Source organism: Sceloporus undulatus, chromosome 5 (assembly GCF_019175285.1).
Source record: "Sceloporus undulatus isolate JIND9_A2432 ecotype Alabama chromosome 5, SceUnd_v1.1, whole genome shotgun sequence".
NCBI lineage: Eukaryota > Metazoa > Chordata > Lepidosauria > Squamata > Phrynosomatidae > Sceloporus > Sceloporus undulatus.
In genome coordinates this window covers 173,013,672-173,031,771 of record NC_056526.1, presented here as the reverse complement: position 1 = coordinate 173,031,771, position 18,100 = coordinate 173,013,672, and the positions used below count along the sequence as shown (strand labels likewise).

Here is an 18,100-nt window from a genome sequence, read left to right as displayed (position 1 = left end):
GAGAAAACCTCTTCAAATGCACAGAGATGACACATGCCTGACTAAATATAATCTAGTAATATAAAACATAATATGCTCAAAATGGAGTAAATGTCTTTTTCCTGATAATTTATCATAATGGCTCATTCAGACTCAGTGGAGTTATGTGTACATTAGCTCTTCTACCTCCAAGACATAATTTGGAACAGAGTTTGTTTGTTTGTTTGTTTTAAAAAAATCACTCTATCTAAAGTTTTGATGTTTCAGAAATCTTTTTGCTTCATAGTTTATTGTGGGTTTTTTGGGCTATGTGGCCATGTTCTAGCAGAGTTTCTTCCTGACGTTTCGCCAGCATCTGTGGCTGGCATCTTCACATCTTCTCTAAAGATGCCAGCCACAGATTCTGGTGAAACATCAGGAAGAAAATCTTCTAGAACATGGCCACATAGCCCGAAAAACCCACAAAAAACTATGGATGCCAGCCATGAAAGCCTTTGACTTTTTGCTTCGCTTCCCAAGAGGCTGATGAAATACAAATTAATTTACACGATTGTTACCAACAAAATAAGGAAATACTGTGATTTCCTTCTGCTAAGTGAGCTGAATTTTGGTACTTCTGAGGTGCTTAGTTAGGTGAGTTGGGTTTTGATATCTTGAAGTAAAAGCCAAAAAGGAAGAGTAAGAAAAATATATAATTTTGTTATTCTGTGACTATTGGTCAATGACCGAATAAATTTTACTACTACTATAATTTTGTTCTTTTTGTCTTCACAAGGCATTTGCAGTCTCTTTAGCTAGAGACCACAGAAAGACAGAAACTATTATTGTATTGAGACCCCAAACTCTCCTAACACTATCAGCTGTAAGCAGTTATGTGGCTGGATAGGAAGTTAGAAATGCATACTTTGTGAGGAAATAATACATTCAAAATATAAATTTAAATATGAACTCTTACACAGATACCATGTAAATAAATTTGCAGATGGATGTATAAATGGGATGACGCTGCCTTATCAATTAACACATTGAAAACTGGCACAAACCAGAAACTATTGTCCATATCTATCCATGACTATCCAAGGAAAGACTCACAAATTCCATAGGGACTTTTTCAGATATCATACTAATTTCAGAACTTGTACGTTCACTTCTAGATTGGGGAATTACTAGGTGTAGTAGATATGTGCAAATGGCAAAATTTAATGTTCGCTGTGCAAAATGCTATGCAATTTTAATTGAAGGGAATATCACCTCCTGTACCCAGAGAGTCAGGAAGCTGCAATCCAAACATATCCCCCAAATGGATTAGCACAGCACAGAACAAGACTTGTTTCTGTCACGTTGTGCCAAAGTCTTTTAAATGTAGAGTTGTTTTTTCCTGTACTGCTAAAAAGTGGGGAATTCCTTTTGGATCTACTCCAACAAATGCTTACAAAAGCCCCTTTTAAAAAGTATGAGAAGGTTGATGCTTCATTCTGGGTTTTGGTTGCTATATTCCCCCCCCCTCTCCAAACCCCAATTCCAACAGAGCAGCATTAAGGTGCTTCCACTTACTCTGCATACAAAGCCCATCTGTGCAGTTCTTGGACTGCAGAACAAGACCCTCACAGTCCTTTCCACCATTCTTAGGTGCTGGCGCCGTGCATTCCCTCCTCCGCCAGTGGGTACATTCAGTTCCACATGTAGACCATTTACTCCAAGCTGTCCACTTTCCATCCACTGTCACACAAAAAGGTAAAGATAAATGGTAAGGGGAGTTGGGGAGAGTCAAGTGAAGATAAAATGTGAATTTGCTGTGTATAGGAGTTACAAAACAGCGGAGAAATCAAATACTCTGGTTTATTCAAAACACAGAATATATAGATGAAAATTATATATTTAGAAAGGGGAAAAAAGACTTCAGCAATCCTAAAGGATTACACTTCTGGTCAAATCAGTTTGTGGGCCATTTGTACAGTTTAAGAAAAAGCCTGGATTGTTGGAGTGCACTACTGTGATGAAGCTTTAGGAGGAACTCTTGACATTGCTATCTCCAAGGGATAGAAATCAAATTCCATAAAGAGAGTTGCTAGACTATGAACATATGAAATCCCAAGTATTAACATCCAGGGGACCCCTTGGACCTTCAATCCTGATTTAGGCGGTTTATAGACCACCGCTTTGAGGTGGTCTCCCTCCGGCGCCATTTGCTCCGTGAGGGAGCCACAGCAGCCACACCGCGCGGTTCCCGCACGGAGCAAAAAAGAAGCTCCATTTTGGAGCTTCTTCTTGTGGCGCCTCTATGACGTCCGATACGTAAAGATGGCGGTGCCCGTATGAACAGGGCGCTGCCATCTTGTACGTATTCTATATGTACTAGGGTTAGGGGGGTGCGGAAGCACCGCCCCTTCCTAACCCTAGTACATATAGAATACGTACTAAATGGTGGTGTGTAACCCGCCATTGCTACAGTAATTGAGAGAAGGGTCAGGAGCACATTTAAAGTGTTTTCCTACTTTAAAATATACTTGTAGCATGCAGAAGGAGCAAATTGCATAGCAAACTTCATGACCAACACCTTCATTCGAGCTTGCTGTGATAGTTTAACAGATTAGATGTAATGTCAGAAACATTGGCCTAAATCCAATTGTTAGTATCATTTAGAATAGATTCACTGAATAAATACAAATGTAGTAAGTTAATGTTTATGTAAACTCCATCTTTTTTCTAATTGGAAGTAACAGTTGAATTCAGGCCTTAATAAAACATAATGCCACCCTGAGTCTTCTGTACATTTCTGTACACTTCTAAATCTCAAGTGTTTCTGTTATTGTTGCTGTTGTGTGCCATCAAGTAATTTCTGCCTTACAGTAACCCTATCGTAGTGGTTTCTTGGGAAGATTTGTTCAGATGAGGTTTGGCTTTCTTAGAAGGTGAGAGTGTATGACTTACTCAAGGTCACCCAGTGCATTTCATAGTCACATTGAGAAATGAACCCTGGTGTATAAGTTCATATTTAAATTTATAGTCCAACCCGCAAACCACTATACCATGCTGGTAATCACGAGTGTTTCTGTCTTTGGCTGGATATTCAGAATAGCTTAAGTATTCTGCTGGAGAACCACCAATCTTGATTCTCACCAGTCTTTTTGCTGAGTAAATAGACAAGCCATAAGTTTGATGACAAGGATCCCATTATTGTTTGTTCTAGGGCAACCTTCTACAACCTGGAGGCATCCAAATGTGATAGCCCAGTGCTTCTTAAGGCATTTCATGTGGGAGACCAGCAGTTATTATGTTTTCCCAGTGTGCCAGGGACTAGTATTATAGTTGTGCCCACTGACTACAAGTGTTTGTATTTCCTGTAAACTCTCCAGGGACTACAAGGTGAAGGCTCCTATACCTTTATCCAAATGCTTCAAGCAATATACTTTACTAAATAAACTTCAACTGAGTTTACTAACATGTATTTGGCTCCATACCATTTTATATACTTAAATTCCTGTTTACTTCCAGAGATTTCAGCAGATCTTAGGCTTAAGTCTCTTAATATGTTGAGCTTTGAAATGTTACGTAAATTGTCAGAATGACAAAGGATTCAGATGGGCACAGTTTTGTGCAACAATAGGAATTAATTTACTGTCCACCACTCTGTATATTTATATAACACAAGGAATTTACTTGCTGGAGGAGGAGGGGGAGGAGGACAAAAGAGAGCAAGGAAATAAGTCCTAACTAAAAAGCATTATGAGAGAAGAAAAAGGTATCAGTCAAATGCATGCAAGTAGATAATCAAAATATATAGTATACCTGGACACAGAGTGGTACATGCTATTTTCTGTAAATTTTGGCCTTCACAGAAGGCACCTCCGTTGAGTGGAGCAGGGTTGGTACAGGTTCTTGTACGCTTCTGAGAGCCTTTCCCACAGCGACTGTTGCACACTGACCATTCAGTCCAAGTTGACCACCCTCCGTTGACTGAGAAGTAAAAGAGACAAAGATACTTCAGAGTCACAGCAGACAGTTCATTAAGTATTAGCATCTTAATGATATAATGATTTTACTGTTTCATGTGTTGTGTTGGATTTTCTTGTTGGCCTCTGTTAAAATAAATGCTAAGACTCAAACATTACTGATGCTTAATCACTATACTTACCTGTATTCATGGACTAGTATTTTACTTAAGCTCCTCTCCACTGCATGCTATGCAATTTCCCTTTTGGTTTCCTACTGATTGCCAAACTCTTAAGTTAAATGAATATATTCCAGGCAGCTATCCAGCTGATTTTAAATTCTCTCAACAGAATGTTTATTTTGATTTCAGTTTATATTTGCAACAGAAACATATAATGTATGAATTCTAAAGAAATGAATACAATTGTATATGTTAGCAAAAATATAACTAGCACAGAGGTAGCAAAATGTTTTGCCTTCCAGATGTTATAGTCTACAATTCTCATACTTCTCCCAGCATGTTCAGATTGTGGGAACTGTAATCCAGAATATCTGGAGGCCCAAAGTTTTCCCCACCCTTTCTTTAGTAGATGAATTAACTTCATTATCTAATGAACCTTTAGTCATAAGTGTCATGCATCAAATTTTCAAAGTTTGTAGCATTTACTTCCCTTTCCCCTATTGCTAGCACTTGCAAACAATGTCCCATTACTAGCACTTGCTAGTATTTACTTTATGCATGGTTTGTAACATACATGAAGTAGATATTGTTTTTCACATTGACAGGCATGCTTGTCCACACTGTTCTGAAGCATCAAGCACCCTTCTAATAGATAACTGAACTTCCAGGTTGCACCAATGGAGGCTATTTATTTTACTGATGACAATTCACAAAACAAATAAATGAAAAAACAAATATTGTATTTGCCATGTGACAATAGCTTATTGAGAACCCTGAAGGCTGCCCTGTCATAGCTTGTAAGCAGACAACGGTAGAAATGGATGCATTCACATATGGACAAAAGGAGCCTCTAGCTTCCTTTCTCTTATTTGTTTAGCTATCTCTTTCCATAGTAGCTAATTTTCCACCCAGCTTTCAACTCCTGAGGAGCCCTCAGATATTTCAGTAGGCAAAATCAATGCCAGGGTGCTCCCATATGGTGAGTATAATGTGTACTTCAGTTCTAATTTTATGCTGGCTAAAAGCAACCAGGCTGCTTATTCCTGCTGCCTGCTTTTAAGCCTTGATAAGTGAAACAAAGTTTGAATTCATGGGTAGTTTCCCTAGGGGCAAACATTCTGCAGGAACAAGAAATGTAAACCACTAGAGTATAATTTATTCAGCACCATGTGTTTCAGTGAAAATAAAATCAAACACGTTCATTTTTTTCATGCTTTGTTCCAAAGTTCATTCATGTCCCCAACCAAGATTTTATGTGTTTGGTTGAATTTTTTGTCATCTTATCAGTTGTCATTCCTTTTTGGAATTGTTGCCTTTCCTCTCTTTCTTCTTTGCAGCACAGTTCAACAGGCATTGCGTAGACCAAGTATCTTACTTTTTCTTGATTCACTGACTTTTCAAAAATATAGTGGTACAGTAAATACACATTCAGAAACAGAACTAAGGAACTTGAACAGGTTCCCAACTCACTCCCAATTCCTCACATATACATAGGCCGAATCAACACCTGCAAAATAATTTAACTCCAGTTTGTAGTATCCTGTACTGGTTTCAACCTGGTTTGGCCCATTAGTGACACACTCAACCCTTTTAATCTGAACTCAAATTGATTTTGGAGCCACATATTTTCCTATCTGAAGTCACATTCGTATAAAAAGGGCATTTCTATCTTGGTCCGTGTGTTCAATATTACGGATTATGTTGGGTCACATGACTGCAGCAGTTGCACTGTTTTTCTTCCCTGCATGCTTACAAATGTATCAAACAATAGCCTTTCTTGGTTTTTTTTGTCAATCACCAACTACCAACTTGCACTCCTCCATCCCATCCTCTTCTCATCTGCTGTACAAGAGAGTGAGTGAAGGAAATTTCAACTTTATATGTTGTGGTCTAAACTAGGAGGTGTTTAACTTTCCTGACAGATAGAACCCACACACATATGGGACAGAAGGCGGGTAGTGTGTTGGACTTGGGGTGGATAGAGGGAGTAAGACAGGGGTGGGGCTGAGGAGACAGCCCCTTCCCGCTTCCCTTGAACCTTATACAGTCCCTATTAAACCCAGACCCAGTGAAGCCAACACTGAAAGGGAAATGGGAAGGAGCTCTGTTCTCCTCCCCTCCTCCATCCTGCACCCTCCATCTGCCCTGCAAAGATCCCTTTCCTATAAATATTTAATAAAATATAACACACACACACTCCATAAATGCATTTTTGAATAACTGAAGGCTTTCAAGGCTTCTGAAATTGAGGGATTGCTCAATTATCTGAGGATTACATACATACATATACTGAAGTAAAGAAATAATGAGACACCACACTTTCCTGACCTAGATAACCAGCCACCAATCTTTTTCACCCTTCACCCTATCCCACCCCAGCTTCACCCTGATCCTGATTTGGGAACAGGAAACACATATCAAAAAGCCATTTTTTCCTCATAAGGAGGTAAAAAGTGAGGTTTAAAAAAATGCATTATGGCCTAAAATTCTAAAAACATAATGTGCTCCAACAACACCACAATCAAGGTGGCTACAGTTGTTGTTGTTATTATTGCTAGTGCAGATTGAGCCATAGTCAAGAATTCAGAAATGATGAAAGAGAAAAAGGGAAAACAGATTAAATTTGCTCATGTTAATGCATGCCTTGTACTTTCCATCTGAACTTAATAGTGGTTTTTTTTTTTTTTTTGTAGTGCTGGTATTGTAACAAATATACTAATCAGCTCTATTCAATGAATTTCCCATAGAAAGTGGAATTGAAATCCCTCATTGTGACTTCACTGAAGCAATTGCTTACACTTATGCAAACTGCTAGTCTGGTTGTGAAAGAAAGGTGCAAGCCCTATCAATCTTGTATTTAAATTAATGACAATAAAATACTTAACAAACACCAGTTAGTATATTGTTAAGGAAAGATCTTACCCTCACAATACTTTTATTTTTACCTGAGCAGACAATAAAAGACAGTTTATGCATTGCTTTTAGCCACTTGTTAAACACCCGGAAATTCTTCTCTATTGGACTGCAGCTCCAAACAGGACATTAAAACATAAATGTTTGATAAGTAGACTCATAGGACTTTATGAAAATCCGCATGCTAGTGACACTTGCCAACAAAAATAATGTACCAGATTATAAAGAGGGATCATAAACATATGTAGAGTTACATGACCTCTTTGCTTTCTTCCTTTTGCTTTAGGGAAGAAAATAATATTAAAGATTATTTGACAAATGATCAAAAACTTATTTCTTGAATGCTGAATAATACTACTACTACTACTAATAATAATAATAATAATAAAAATTTATAGCACGCCTCTCTCCAGAGGATCGGGGCAGGTTACAACCCTGACCAAAAAAGTTCTGAACTGATAAGAATCTTTGCAGTTTGGGTCTTGTTTTGCACCAAATTCATTCTTCATCTTCTCTCTCTCTCTCTCTCTCTCTCTCTCTCTCTCTCTCTCGCTTTTATACAGAAAATAGCATAACAGTAACAGAAATTCTGTTTTCTGCACAAAATACCATGCATAAATCTTGTGCTTAATAAGGCCCCAAATGGCAGCATTTTCTGCACAGTTTTTTTTGGTGCAGAAATGTTATTTCCAGGGCACAAAATGTCATTTTTTTTCTTGCAGAGAAAATGCTAATTTCTGTGCAAAACAAAAAAAAAAAAACAGAAAAACAAACAAAAAACACACGTGAATCTTGCACAAAATAACCAAATAGTCTTTGAAAACTAAAGCTTTTGAAGACTTTCTCAGCAGGGAGAAAATTGCTAGAATTACTTGTTGCTGTCCTTGAGATTGAAATAAATGAACCATTTTACAGCTTGAATTTGTTAAAGAGGAGTTTAAGAAGGACATAAACTTTAGATGACATCAAATTACTAGATGTAGGGTCCTGGAGAAAAAAATGACAGTCTGGATGCTAAAACTACATATAGGAAATTTAGCAAATATTTAATGCTGCAGTTTCATCGACACGAGACAGAATTATCTCTCTTACCATATACAATGACAGCAGCTGTTGTACTCTTCCTCTTTGCCACAATGTTTTTGGCCACACAAGTATAATTCGCTGTATCAGAGAGACGTGCCTGCTTTATAATCAAGTTGTGGTCTATAGTAATATAAAAATTCCGGTCTTCTACAGGATCAATCACCTCTTCATTTTTCAGCCATTCGACCTGTTGAAATTCACAAAATAAGGTTAGCAGCCCTCAATAAAACAGCACAGGCAGGTTCATCACAGAGTGCTCAGAAAGACCATGGTAGGAATCCATTATGCCCAGTCTCAGAGGCCATGATTTTTCAGGACATGAATATGATAGAATATCAGTGATATAAATCTTTGTTTTTCTCTTCCTTTTCACATGAAAGAATGAATAAATGCAAATGTTTTCTTGTCACTAGGCGAGATTAAGAAAGTTTTGTGTATTTTTCAGTAACCTTTTTTTTTACTTTGTGACTTTTTTGTTGAAAAGTTGTTCAAGATGCCATAAACATTAGTTTTGTACAAAACTATTTTCATGTCCTGCTGGAGGACCTAAACATTTCTGTAGCCCAGACCAGACTTTCAGCGGTGACCCAGAGGACCTTCTCATCAGCCACTCCCAGGCTCTGGAACAACCTACCAGATGAGACCCGCCATATTACCACCTTGGAAGCCTTTTAAAAGGCTATTAAGATTGATCTCTTCTGGCAGGCCTTTCCAGACTAGGTTAGATCCATTAGACTTGCCTCCCCCCTCTAATGAATACCTCTATTGTTCTGATATCAAAATTGATTGATACCATCCCCCACCCCCCTCATTTCTTGCACTAATCTGCCCAAAATTTTAGTATATTCTTATTGGACAGTTTTAAATTTTGATGTTTAATCTCTTTTTATGGGTTGATCACTGTGTTTATGATTGGGGGGAGGGTTGGGGTTTTGGGGGTTTTAAATTATAATTTTTAATTGTTAGATGTTTTAATTATACTGTTGGAATCTACTTTGATTCCTTTGTGAAAAAACGGAATACAAATAATAATAATAATTATTAGCCATTTGTACGTCCTCCAGTGCAATTCTATGACCAACATCTGGAAGATGTTGATCAGAAGCGTTGCACTAGAGGACCTAGACATTCCTAGAGAAGCGTCCTCTCAGATACTTTTTTTCTTTGTGCGTTTTCTTTGTGGGGTTACCTGTGCCCCTAACCTTAGTGAATGTGGAGGGAACACTGTACTGTCTTAGATGCCTACACACATAGATCTTACATAGATGTATAGATCTTACAACTGGTATATTATCTAGAGTCACATTTACAGCCTCATGCATTATTCACTTATTTCTTTTTTTCAACAGTTTATAGAGCAAAAGAGAGAAACAGTTAAGGATCTAAATATGTGCTTTCTAGTTGCACAATCCTGCATTCATTTCTCCTCTAAAGAAGCATCTCCTTCTTCCAGAGCTGCCTGAGGTATGCTAGTCTAACATAACTTGGCTGAACACTCAGTAGCTTATTTGCTTTTTAACTAAACATGCTTTCGAGGCCAAAGATTGATCAAAGCTGTGCCTTAATGTCACTGATCATTAGAATGAATGCCCAGCACTTTAATCTAGTAAAGAGAGGGGGGAAGCCCACAAAATATTCCCTGAGCCCAACCAACCTAATGAAACAGAAAGAGGTCTCACTACTACTACCCAGTCTGTCCAGACATACATTCCCCTTGACACTAATCTATCTGAACATCTGCACAGGAACACTGTAAGCCAACAAACTTTAGTCCATATTATTTCAGTCACATAGAAGTGACTAGGATCAGTCATTCATCCAGGCAGTTCAGCCGTTCCTGTTTTGATTAGCATAAAGCTTGATTCATTCCTTAGGAGAACCAGACAAATTCCAGCAAATTAGCAATTTCTCCATGACAGGAGTGTGCCCATTCTGATCAGCTATTCCATTTTAACATGTAAAATGATATTTTTCTCAGAAATATGCAAAATTCTGTGCTCAGTCAAGTATGTCAGCTGCTATCTTATCATTCAGTGTCTTATTTGCTTAGGTGCAGCTAAATATGTCATGTATCCTCACTGTGAGCTATTGCGCTTGAGCTGTTGTGAGGTTATAACAAAAGTTCTATTTCTGAGGGGCTTTTTGACATATGCAGTCCCTGAGAAAGAAATACAGTCAACCCTTTATTTGGATTTTGGATCCAAGGGGGTTCCTGGAACTCCCAGCAGATACCAAGGGCCCATATTATTAATTCAGGAACCAAGCTTTGGATTTCTCTAACAGGTTAAAGCAATCAATAACAATAGGTCATGCTCAGTGATGGCTTCTATGCTGATATCTGGCTGCACCTATTTAGTGCATGTCAGGCACATATCACAATGCATTCATCATCCTAATCCGTTCCATTGTAAACACTGCAACCAACACACAGTCTGTACACTCTGCAACAAGCAAAAGCACAGGATGCTGTTCTTCCATTGCTGCATAAATGTGCTTTCCCTTTGCCAGCTTCCAAGTGCAACTGTCAAGCCTAAAACAAAACCTTATATAAATCTCAGTTAGACTAACCAAAAAAGGTTTAAAAAATGGGTGCAAATTTTTGAAATCTCCAGATCTTTTAATCAAAAAAAATGGCAGGAAAGGGAAGGGGGAAAAAAGGGGGGGGGGGATAGCCTCTAATTTTATGCCCCCCCCCCTTTGTGAGTACAGAATGCAGTCACATAGCAAAATTGATCTGGTCCTCTAAAATGCTATAAAAGTGATGCAACCGGGGGGGGGGGGGTAAAGTTCTTTCAGAGCTCTTCATCAGTACAGAAATCAGATGATGGGGAAACATTCAAAATTAATTACTGTATCTGCAAAATTAATCACTATCTCTGCAGCTGAATGTAAGAGGTGTTAAATAATATCAGTGTCCAGCATGCTGGGAAGCACAGTTAGGAGCTTATCACTCAGCATTTTAAACTGGCTCCAGCCTCCTTGGCCGGAGCTGGGATGCAGGATTGAGGCAGGGACTATTGTACACTAAATCACTGCCGAATCAATGGCTGCCATCAGCCTGGGTCCCAGCTGCACTCTGCCAGCACTTTTTAGAAGTCAGAAAGCTTTCCGGCTTCTAAAAAGCGCTGGTGGAATGCGGCTGGGACCTGGGCTGATAGAAGCCGGCAGTTCAGTGGTAATTTAGTGAGTGATAATCCCCACCGCTATCCTGTGTACCAGCTCCAGGCCAGGAGGCTGGAGCCAGTTTAAAATGCTGAGCAATAAGCTCCTTAATAACTGCTCTCCATCTCCACCAATAAGTGGCCTGTCCCATGTATTTTCCCCCCAAAGAACACGTGTTCCTGACATAACTGAGAGAACAAGCAGAGGGAAACATGGCACTTTCCATAGCGGCACAGCTGGAGATTAAATTTAGGTGACACTCGTGATTAAAGTCACATGCACCCAAATTGTAAGTAATAGCAAGTACTTGACCTAAGTGGAGTCTTTAGAACCTTTAAAAAAAAAAAAAACTTTTTTGGACGCATGCAATTGTCTTCAATGAAAACAAATTCTCTGACAATAATATATTTAAATATATTAAATGAATAATTTAGTTGTTAAATAGGGAATAATACTTTGTTTGATTCATGAATTCACTATAACAACACATGACAAAGACTGTAAAATTATTTGCATACTTCACTTGCTGTTGAGACAATACCAAATAAAACCAGGATGTCTTTCAAAGTGAACACCATCTCCCATGAAGGATCAGCATAAACACTAAAGATATAGGAGCATATTCTGAAACACTAGTCTAAAAGAAACACAGTGTGACATTTATTCATTCAGACAACATACGATAAAATGATTGTGAGGAAAGATTTGGTACAGATTATGGATTCCAAGAGCAGAGACCAGTGGCCTCATTATGAGGGTGTTGGGAGTGCAGATCACCACTGCTCCTCAAACGTCTACTTTTTGGCAGAAAGGGGCTGTGGCATTCACATGCTTCCCTTTAAAATGCTTTAAGAGATGTTGGGAGTGAGGTGAAGCTCAGTGGGAGGAGAAAGGAGAGGCCACAGAATGTTTTAAAATTCAAATTTTAAAAAATTAAATTTATTTTTTTTGAAATTTTGAAATTTTAAATTATTTTACAATTTTCTTTTAAAGCATCATGTTTTAACCAAATCTTCACTATGCATATTTAAATACATTTGTATTATTATTTAGGTTGTGCATATGATATTGTGTTTATGTCACAACTATTAGCATTACACTCAGTGGTATATAGGAATTAGGATTTACGAGTAGCATTAGTGAATTGCTAAGGATTCTCTATGGAAGAGGTCAATTCTGTATGGAGGGGGGAGTGACACCATGAGTTACCACACCAGGCGACACCAACCCTAGAGATGCCACTGGCAGAGACCAAACTAGGGAATTAGAAGGAGTATAACTGCTCTTATTGTTAAAACAACCACCTTTCCCCCCTTTCCCCATCAAACTATTAAAACAACCTGTTAACGTTGATTGACTAATGCAGCAAGTGAGAAAAAAATTAATATGAATATCCTGAGATGGAAAATCATTATACCCCTCAATTTACATTGTCTAGAGATGGAAAAAGGAAAGGAAAATAGCTTAGTATAATATTATACAGGTAAAGATACTATAGACACAGGCAGAAAAGAATTGTAAAGTATCTTACCCATATAAAGCCATATCAAAACAGTGCAAAACTCTTTTGGTACAGAAAGCTGTGTAGCACTCCACAGAAATACATCTTGTTCTGCACAAAATACTGGGGTTTTGCACGGTCATATTTTTCAAGCAAAATAAAAATAATTGTTTCTCATCCAGCAGAGAAAAAAAACCTTTTGAAATTGTTTATTCATGCATGTAAATTTTTTAAAAGTGCATATTTTATCTCTCTTTTTTTTATACCAATATCTTAGGTAAACGTCACTGGTAAAATATTTGTTTTCACCTCTTTTCTTAAAATAAACATTTTGCTATGTCTTCAGAGCAATGTTAATAATGTCTTCCAAAATGAAGCATCCACTTCTAGAGAATGAAAATCCAAACTATTTGCCAATGTTTTATGTGTGTAATTTATCACAAAAGACAGGATATTGCATTTTAAGCTCCTTGGGGCTTTGACCCAAAGCACTGAATCTACTTGCAGTGTCTTTTAAAAATGAGTCAGTTATAATGCCATTGGTAAGAGTAATATTACATGCAAAAGAAATGCTCCAGACCAGAAAAATGCACATTGCAATAATCTCAGGAGCATTAAAATCTATTTGCAATAAAAACACTTTCAGCTTTTTTTTTTTTTTTAAAAAAACAACCCACTCTCATATCAGTAATTTAGGATCTTTCTAATAGTAGATTTCTATAGTTTGTGCTTCCTTATATTAGCTACACTTATGTTGAGATCAACTGTCTAAGCGAAAACTACTCAGGAATCCATTTATCTGTTAGTAAATTACTCTGACCCTTCTCCTCATGCATACACGGCTTCCTCCATTTTTTCTGCTCATCTACCTTGTGAGGTCAGTTGGTCTGAATAGAGTAAATGCTTTTGCTCGCATGATATGAAAAGAAGTGATACGATAGCACTGTTTAAATATTTGAAAGAATGTCGTACTGATGAAGGAGCATGTTTGTTTTCAGCAGCTCCAGAGACTAGGACCCAGAGTAATGGATTCAAACTACAGGAAAAGAGATTCCACCTCAATATTAGGAAGAACGTCCTGACAGTAAGAGCTGTTTGATAGTCCAATAAACTCCCTTGGAGTATGATGGAGTATCCTTCTCTGGAGGTCTTTAAACAGAGGCTGGATGGATATCTGTCAGGAGTACTTTGATTGTGTCTTCCTGCATGGCAGGGGTTTATTTATTTCATTTGTATGCCATCTTTGAGGGCCCTTCTATGACCCCCAGTGATTCTCATGAGTGACAGGCTCAATAATGTTGTGAATTTTTATTAAAAATGTAAATAACAGCTGCAATGCACAAGTTGTGTGGGTGTAGTGGACTGGGAGGGACTAGCATTCGAACCGTTTGCCCATGTTATGTCACAATCTGGATTCCCACACCAATGGCTGCTATTTGAATTTGAGAGAGAAGCTCCTTAGAGCCTTCCCACTCTGAGATGTGTTTTCAGTCTCCTTTCCTCTTTCCTGTAGTGGATAATTGTTCATTTCATAGAATCATAAGAGTTAGTAGGGCCATATAGTCCAATTTTTGTCATTCAGGACTACACAACTGAAGCACTCCTGAAAAGCAGTCCATCAAACCTCTGATTAAAGACCTCCAGTGGAGGAGAGCCCATCCCATCTGAGACAGTCCATCTGACTCTGGAACAGCTCTTAAAGAGGTTCCTCCTTTTAAACGTTTTTTATTGAATATAAAAAAGATAAACATATACATAGAGGTTCCTTCTAATGTTTCAATAGAAGCTCTTTTCTTGTACTTTGAGTCCATTGGTTCATGTTCTAGACTCTGGAGCAGCAGAAAACAAGCTTGCTTCATCTTCTAACAGACATTCCATTCCATGCTCCATTCTTGTAACTGACCGTGCTTCAATGACCCTCATTTTACCCCTCAATCTTCTCTTCTTCAAGGTAAATATACCAACTGAATTGAACCCTGAAAACAATTTCCATTTCCTTATTGGGGGGCTGCATTCCAGAGGGTGGATGCCACCACTCAGAAACCCATGCCATATATTTATGAAAGTATGCAATAATATTTTATTTGCTTGCTAAACTTTCAACAGCATTCTCATTCTAGCAGACCACCTTAAAATCTATCTGCATGATTCTTCCAGTAAAGAACCTGAAAGAAAGAAAAATTGTTTGGTAAATCCTTCCTTCCTTCTCTCTCTCTCTCTCTCTCTTTATCAATCTCTCCTGTGTTTCTAAGGCATTTGCAGATCTTTCAAGACTGAGCATACACATTGAAGAAATGGGCAATCCAAGGTGGCAATAATTCAGAATGCTTTGCACCTCATACTTCCAGCTTCCCCGCAGTCCTCCATTCTTCTCCCTGGTGGGAGACAGATGTGTTGTCTCTAATTATTTGCTGATTGGCATCAGGAGATATATTATCATAATTGGCACATTTGTTCTAGTTAACAGAGGGAACCTGCCACATGTCACCCGACATGAAATGTGACAACAACAGTTAACAGCAAGGGGGGGGGCAACACCTCAAAACTCTCCCTTATAGCCCTAATCAGACCTTTCTCTCTTTAGAATGTTTTGAGCAACAGTGTAATATTAAAATAATTTATCAGATGTACAAACATGATAACACAATGAGGTTTTCCTTTTAATATGTGCTTGGATTTATTTTATTTATTTTGTGTTTTATGGATCAGTGTCACAAGGTTGGTTCAGCTAACCAATTAGATTAATCAACTCAAAAGGCACTTTAAATGATTAGATAGCATAAATAAATTAATAAATAATATATATTTTTCAACTTTTTTAAAAAAGCAAGTACTTACAAAAACAATGGACTGCAGTATTATCTTACTTAAAGTGCTCCACTCATTCCTATGGAGAAAATGCTTTTCAAAAGATTGTGTCTGCTCTAACCCACGTGTGTATCACATAAAAAATTTGAATAACTATGGATTGGATGGTAGTCTGCCAATTATTTATTCATCATCACAACTGAGAGGCAGGAACATGTTGCCTTATCATTACAGCCATAGCAATAGCAAGTACATTTCTATACTGCTTATCATTGCACTTAAGCACTCCCTAAGTGATTTACAATGTGTAAGCTAATTGCCCCCAACAAGCGACTTGGAAGGATGCAAGGCTTGGTCGAGCCCCTGGCTGGTACTGAACTCACAACCTTGAGGTTTGTGAGTGAGTGGCTGCAATACAGGCATTGAACCACTGTGCTACCCGGGCCCCATGGGGTGCTTTGTTTTTCATTTCATATGTATTTTATTAAAACTCATCTTACTAATTAGCTGTGTTTTCATTAGTTAAGAATGTTTGCAGACTGGGTGGTAGTTTTCCAGTTAGTTGTCCATCATCACAACTGAGAGGTAGGTACATGTAACGTCATCATTATGGGGTGTTTTATTTTTCTATGGATCACACATTTTTCACATTGATTTCCCCAAATGACCCCCCACTACATTTTACTGTAATTTCAATAAGGTCACTAAACTCTATGCAAATAATCAGTTGCCTCACTCACTGACCAATAACGTTCCTAAAAACCTTCTCTATTGTAATCAAGGCTGTTGGAGCCTTGCAATTATCCACTCAGATCCTGAACTGGATGATAACAATCACATTTTAAATCACAGAAGCAATCACATTTTAAAACAAAACAAGAATTAAATTTTGGGACCCTATTTCATGATTGTTTATACAGAATCCTTGAAATTTATGTGGTCATTGTAAACTGACAGGCATCTTGAAGGCACATATATATACATTTGATAGTTGTATTATAGTGCACAACATCTGCAAATAAGATGCTAGATGCTTTCTATGTAGGTGTTGAAGAGAAATACAGTTGGCCCTCTACATTTGCGGCTTTGGCTTTTTCAGATTTGACTTTGCAGTTTTAATTAATATGTTCTTTCTAGGAATGTCTATGTAATCCAACGCAATTCTGCTAGAAGTTGATCATAGAGTTGTGCTGGAGAATCTAGAGGTTTCTAGAGAAAACACTGCTCTAGGCATTTGTAGGTCCTCCAACATGATTCTATGGCGTTTTACAGACCGCCCAAAAGGACAATCTGCTGTCGCCCTTGTTTGCTGCACGAGGGAGCCGCAGCGGACAAACTGCGTGGTTCCCCTGCGCAGCAAAAAGAAGCCGCAAAAAGCGGCTTCTTTTTCCGGTGCAGTTGTGATGCTGCAAGGCGCCAATGGCGCCCTTGCGGCATCACAAGGGCGCTGAGATGTGCAGACGCTAGGCGTCCATCATGTCAAAATGGCAGTGCCCATGTGTATAGGGCACCGCCGTTTTGACACCCTCATCATGTGCGAGGGGCGAGGGGCGTCTAAAAGTGTCGCCCCTCGCACGTGACGATGGCGCCTCTATGGGCCCGTCTATAAAGCGCCCCTGATTAACCTCTGGCAGATGTTGACCATAGAGTTGCACTAGATGACCAGGAGATTCCTAGAGAGGTGTCCTCTTAGATAAAAATAATAGTGTTTTATTGACATTTTATTGTTGTTTTTTGAAACTGACTGGTAAGCAAATTAAATCATTAGTTTCATAGTCATGAGATATGAATGTGTATTTTTTTCTTTTCTTTTTCTTTTTAAAAGAGGGAATCTAAAAATTATATATCTACAAGATATTGCCAGTATACACTAAGAATAAAAGTTCATGAGCAAACCATAGTGACATTTTGTCAATTGCCATTACAGTTGTTTATTTCGCACTGCCAATGCAGAGAATTTGTGTTATGGAAAAACTTCTGTAATTGCACATATGTCTATGTTAGAGATTCACTGAGTGCCAATGACTGTAATTTTTAAAGAGACAGTCGTGATAGTCTGTTTTAGCATAATACAAAAAGTGGATGGAGATGAAGGACATGAGCAGCACTTCTGAGATGTATTTCAGCATGAGGTTGTGTGGATATTAGTCATTTCTAGTGTCTATTTGAGGAACTGGATTGATAACCATTAAAGATATAGAGACAAGAAAAAGAAGATAAACCAAGCCTCTTAAAGATCAAGAAAGAAAAAGGGGAAGCAAGGTATCTCAGTAAATGAGGGTAAAGAGGGCATGGGAGATGACAAGGAAAAACAAGGTGGGGCAGAGCCAGCTGGGTTCAGGGATGAAAAGTGGAAGCTGGCACTTTGCCCAAACATTCAGCTGCTGCCCCTCTTTATGATCAAGGTTCCATCACAAAGCCTCCCTTTGTAACTATTAAAAGGCACCTCACTTTTTAAATATATAACCTCTTCTCTACCTTATTGATATACCTTCCCAAAGATGTGCCCTCTATGCGTCACATAGCTCAGCAAATGA

The 18,100-nt window shown here is 38.3% G+C and overlaps 1 protein-coding gene across 1 annotated transcript in view; it reads right to left on the bottom strand.

Moving 5' to 3' along the window:
* The window catches only part of UNC5C (unc-5 netrin receptor C), a 154,761-nt gene that overhangs the window by 76,168 nt on the left and 60,493 nt on the right, over positions 1-18,100 (bottom strand). The window contains exons 5-7 of the mRNA XM_042469705.1: positions 8,099-8,279; positions 3,769-3,936; positions 1,534-1,698 (exon numbers count right to left, since the gene is read on the bottom strand). Coding sequence (XP_042325639.1) covers positions 1,534-1,698; positions 3,769-3,936; positions 8,099-8,279 — 514 coding nt within the window. The remainder of the gene's footprint in view (positions 1-1,533; positions 1,699-3,768; positions 3,937-8,098; positions 8,280-18,100) is intronic.